This window comes from Centruroides sculpturatus, unplaced genomic scaffold, assembly GCF_000671375.1.
Source record: "Centruroides sculpturatus isolate CEXI.00-Female unplaced genomic scaffold, Cexi_2.0 scaffold2641, whole genome shotgun sequence".
Lineage (NCBI taxonomy): Eukaryota > Metazoa > Arthropoda > Arachnida > Scorpiones > Buthidae > Centruroides > Centruroides sculpturatus.
The window spans coordinates 1-4,526 of record NW_019386809.1 but is presented as its reverse complement, the minus strand read 5'-3'; the positions used below and the strand labels follow the sequence as shown (position 1 = coordinate 4,526).

The 4,526-nt window shown below is 29.9% G+C and overlaps 1 protein-coding gene across 1 annotated transcript; it reads right to left on the bottom strand.

The window, feature by feature from the left end:
* Positions 1-1,989: 1,989 nt before the first annotated feature.
* On the bottom strand, positions 1,990-4,129 carry LOC111615805. The gene is made up of 2 exons (XM_023357238.1): positions 3,573-4,129; positions 1,990-2,855 (listed from the first exon to the last, which is right to left on the bottom strand). Exons 1-2 carry the CDS (start codon positions 3,815-3,817, stop codon positions 2,645-2,647), a joined length of 456 nt encoding a protein of 151 aa, XP_023213006.1. The 5' UTR covers positions 3,818-4,129; the 3' UTR covers positions 1,990-2,644.
* Positions 4,130-4,526: the final 397 nt, after the last annotated feature.

Here is a 4,526-nt window from a genome sequence, read left to right as displayed (position 1 = left end):
AGTGTTTCGACAGCCGAGCGGTCTACTCCGTCGTGTGTGTTAAGACTCACTGAGACAGGTTTCCATTGTAAGTCGTTATTAAACATAAAAATGATGCTTACAGCTACTCTTAACAATCGGCGTAAGGCCTATCCAAGGGCGAACCAGTTAGTACTGTACAATAAAAAGAGTTCAATTATCCAAACGAACGCTGAGCTGCCGGTGAAACGATGTGGAGAGCGTCGGCCCCGGGGCGCACTGCACACTTGGAAAGGATGATCGTCGTCGGAAAATACCTGGGCGAACTTCCGGGTCAGCAGTCGAAGTCGACTCTACATTTGTTGATTTTGGGACAGAAGCATAAAAATTCCATGAAAGGAGTGCTATGAACTCAAGACCAAGAACTCTTAATTTAATGTCCTTGAAAACGCGGTTTTATAGATTTTTCAACCGCAGTCGCCTCTCCATTGGTCTCTCATCGTCACCTAGTGACAATTCGAGACCCGATGAAGGGCGCGGGAGAGGTCACCTTCGCGACAGAACATAACTCCTCTCCGGCCTCGTTTTCCTCGACTTTAGTCTTGCTATTGTTTTAAATCTTTTACAAAAAAAAAAACTTTCATTGTTTATTTAACTCACTTGTCAGATCTTTAATTTCGCCCTTTTGCATTGTGAAACGTGATTTTTTTTAAAGCCGGTGAAAACCTCCTTTCGGACCACGTTTGGATCCTCACAACTAATTTGGAATAATAGATGAAGAACAAAAGATTTTCTTTTTATTTCATTATACTTTATGTAACTCCTTTCTTCTTTTGTACTGTACTCTATTATAAATGAACGCAGAAATTGTTAAACTGTTACCTTATTTTTCCTAATTTTTAAAAATTTCATTGAGTCTGAGATATATACGAGCTATTCAAAATGACGCACGAATACGAATTGAGTCTACTGTATATATGTTTGGTATATGTGTATGTATACAGTATATATGTATGTGTATGTCCTTGAAAATACGAAACATACACACATATTTTTACCATGAAATTACAGAATATAAAAAGAAATTCTACACATATGTACTGTACAATCTCTCTTTTGCTTGCATCAAGATATATTAATTAAGACATGATAAAATATTCGCACCCTCTGATAATCACGCCTATCATTCAACAACCTCAACTCGTTTGGTTAGGTTAGGTTAATGATTAACCTAACTTGTAAAAAAAATTCTTAAGCTGACGCTTATTGTCTTCACGATAAAGTTAAATTCAGTTAAAATGCATTTAGCTTATTTTTGTCGTCAGATTCTAGTTCGGTATCTCTCAAATGGCAAGCAAATCTTTCAAAACATTTCATATATCTAAAATTATGCGAGGAAACATCTAGTTAAATTATCCTATATTCTGTGTATGTAAGTTGTTGATTAATTGCTAATAAAATATAAACTTTATCTATAAAATATTTCTATTCATAATTATTATCCTAATAGAAATAAATCACCATAAAGTAGAACTTATACAGTTTGTGAAAAAAAAGTTTTATATATTACATATTATTTTTAGAAATTTTACCTATCTGGATCACAATTTTTTTAGGTTATAGAACTGTTAAGAAATACAGAATAAGAAATAATGTACAAATAAATAATAAATATTGCATTGCATGCAATCGTAATTTCAAATGTTGCTTTTAATATAAAGAATATGATTACAAATTGTTTTAATAATTACTTGTAATGTAACTAGATAATACAGTAATTATAAACACTTTCTCATATTAAAAGTATATTTGTGTTTTTAACTTAGATCATGCAATATTTTTAAGGTTAAAAGTTATTTTAATCTCAGAATAAGTGCAAATTTATTTATATCTTCATCACGACAAGTATTATGATAATACTTCTAGCAATAATCCTGTAAAAGGTTATTGACAGTAGTTACTATCATACTAGCGCGGAAAAATATAGTCTACTTTTTGGTTTTAATAACTAAATATGATTGACTTCCAAACATCTATCAATCGATTTCTCATTTTAAATACTTTATTTGCCATCATACATATCAATTATTTTTATAATTATATATTACATTTAGTAACAATATATTCATTGGAAGGAAACTAGTTTCCAAAGATTTAAAACATACAAAAATGATTAATGCAATATATTTATTTGATTTTTATTACAAAAGTAATTGCAAAATAATTAAATATCAAGTAATTTAATGACAGGGAACAATTTCTAAATTACCGAATCACATTTACGTAATGATAAAATGATTGATCTATTCTTGATTCATCTTGAATTAAAAAGTCAGTTAATGACACATGTAATAAGACAGTTAATTACTTTATATAGGAAATTCTGTCTAGCCATCTTCAAATATTATTTCTCATAATTACCTTCTATATTCCAGGGTCAAAAATAATTTAAAAGAGTATGTAGGATATGCTTATGCAAGGTTAATTTTGTAAAGATTTCGATACCAAAAAAAAAGTCATTAGAATTATAAAACGAGTACGTGAATAAAAACAATTATATTACAAACAGATATTGGTATTTAGTAATTACAATTGCGATATTAAAGTAAGTTGTTACTCGTACAAGCTATCTTCAGCTTTTTTGTACATTGAAATTATATGCCATCGAGAGGTAGAATTCGTACAATTATCTATTGTCGTCGTTACTTTCTGTTGTTGCCGCAGTTGTTGTTGCTGATCCTGGGATAATACTCGAACGTCGAAGTCGATCGTAAGTCTGTGCTATGTAATCAATCTCCGTTTGCGTTAAGGCTGGAAAAGTACTGTTCAATGAAGACGATATACGCCGTCTTTCTAAAATTTGTTTCTTTATGGCTTGTAAACGTTTTTCTCGATTCCTGTAATTAATCATAATTATAAATATAAGTGTCAATTTCAACTCATTGTAAGCAATATGACATATTTTATATATTTATAATGCTTACAATAGAGAGTATATAGAGAATACGATGTAAGTTGTGAAATAAATTTAATCTTGACCTTGAAGAGAGTAATTACAATATGATGAACATTGTTTTCAATTAAGATGGACTTTAATTACGAGGATCTTACGTATTTCGCAGAATTAATTAAAGTTTTACGTATCACTTTATATTTGTATACATTTACGATACATAAATATTTTTTCAAGTTTTAGTTTATATATATTTATATGTGGTTTTTTGTCCATTGCATCATTGTTTATTTCTTACGTTGGTAATGTTGATAAAAAAACGAATTGATACTTATCGTGATTTGAACACATATATACAAAAACACGACCCCTAATCTCTCTTTTTTTGCTTTTTCTTTTTTGTTTTGATTAAACATTACTTTTTTGAAACTGCGCTTTTATATTATTCAGTAAAGGTAGGCTACGTTAAGTAATACAGGTACAGTACATTAAGTTATAGACTCATTTACATTTTAATCTAATAATATTTTTTAATAAACTAATGGTATAGCTGAGAGTATATTTAAAATTTTAAAACTGAGAGTTTTTACATAAAATAATTTTACGAAATTTATAAGAAAATTAAGATTAAATGACACGTTTAACTAAGTTTCAGACTTACCTTTCTCTATACTGTTGATGCAATCTTATCGTATCGTTATCGTTTTGCAAATCCGACAGACTCGTATTTGATAGACTTATGGAAGCGTTAGCCATAGCTTGATCCCTTAAACTCGCCATTTCAGATTCATCTAATATTATTCTTGTCGGTACTGGAACTTCAGATTCCGTAACGTTTTGTTCGTTGGAATAAACAATGAAACATAGATATATAATGAAGGAAGAGTAAGTAGTAAGCCTATACATGATCGCGTTTGATCAATATGAGTTACGTTGAGTTATATATCAACAAATTGTAAACATTGATTAGCGTGCACTGAACATGTGTGATACTCATCGGAGTTTTAATTATTCATTGTGTTCTTCCCACGCAGAGTCACCGATAAGTTTTGGAATACAGCCAAAGCTAAGGATGAAATTTCAGAATGATTACCGTCATTAAAACTGACGTCATTAAAGTCTAGACGGTATTATTATAATTGCGTGTTTTATATGGTGAGAAATAATCTCTGTGATTACTGCATGTCTACGGGGATTTTATTTTTCGTAGGTCTATTCGTTTTCTTATAGTCTTTCCCATTCAACCGCACCTTATACTATTTTCAAGTGAGTAAAACATGTTTTGGCGCATTTTGTAAATTCGAAACCGAATGGTTTGCCTCTTAAATGTAACGATAGATAATATGAAATTTTGTACGCATATTCATCACTATACGGACGATGATTATCATCTAAAGTACGAATACGGGAAGCTTTTCATAATAGGATTATTATTCTTTTGATTATAAATGAATCTGCATTATCAACTTTGTTACAATTGTTCGTTTAAATGTTTTTAAAATAGTCTCTAAGTGACAATAAATTCATAAAAATTTCTATTTTGGCTATTTATAAAGTCTAAAATATGAAACTTGCAAATTTTAAATGTTATGAATGACTTACCAATATCAAATAA

What these genes read in the sequence shown, in the direction of transcription:
- LOC111615805 (XM_023357238.1), bottom strand. Translation starts at nt 3,817, where the DNA reads ATGTATAGGCTTACTACTTACTCTTCCTTCATTATATATCTATGTTTC. An exon ending in CATCAACAGTATAGAGAAAG is followed by an intron (nt 2,856 to 3,572) that starts GTAAGTCTGAAA and finishes GATTAATTACAG; the next exon opens with GAATCGAGAAAAACGTTTAC.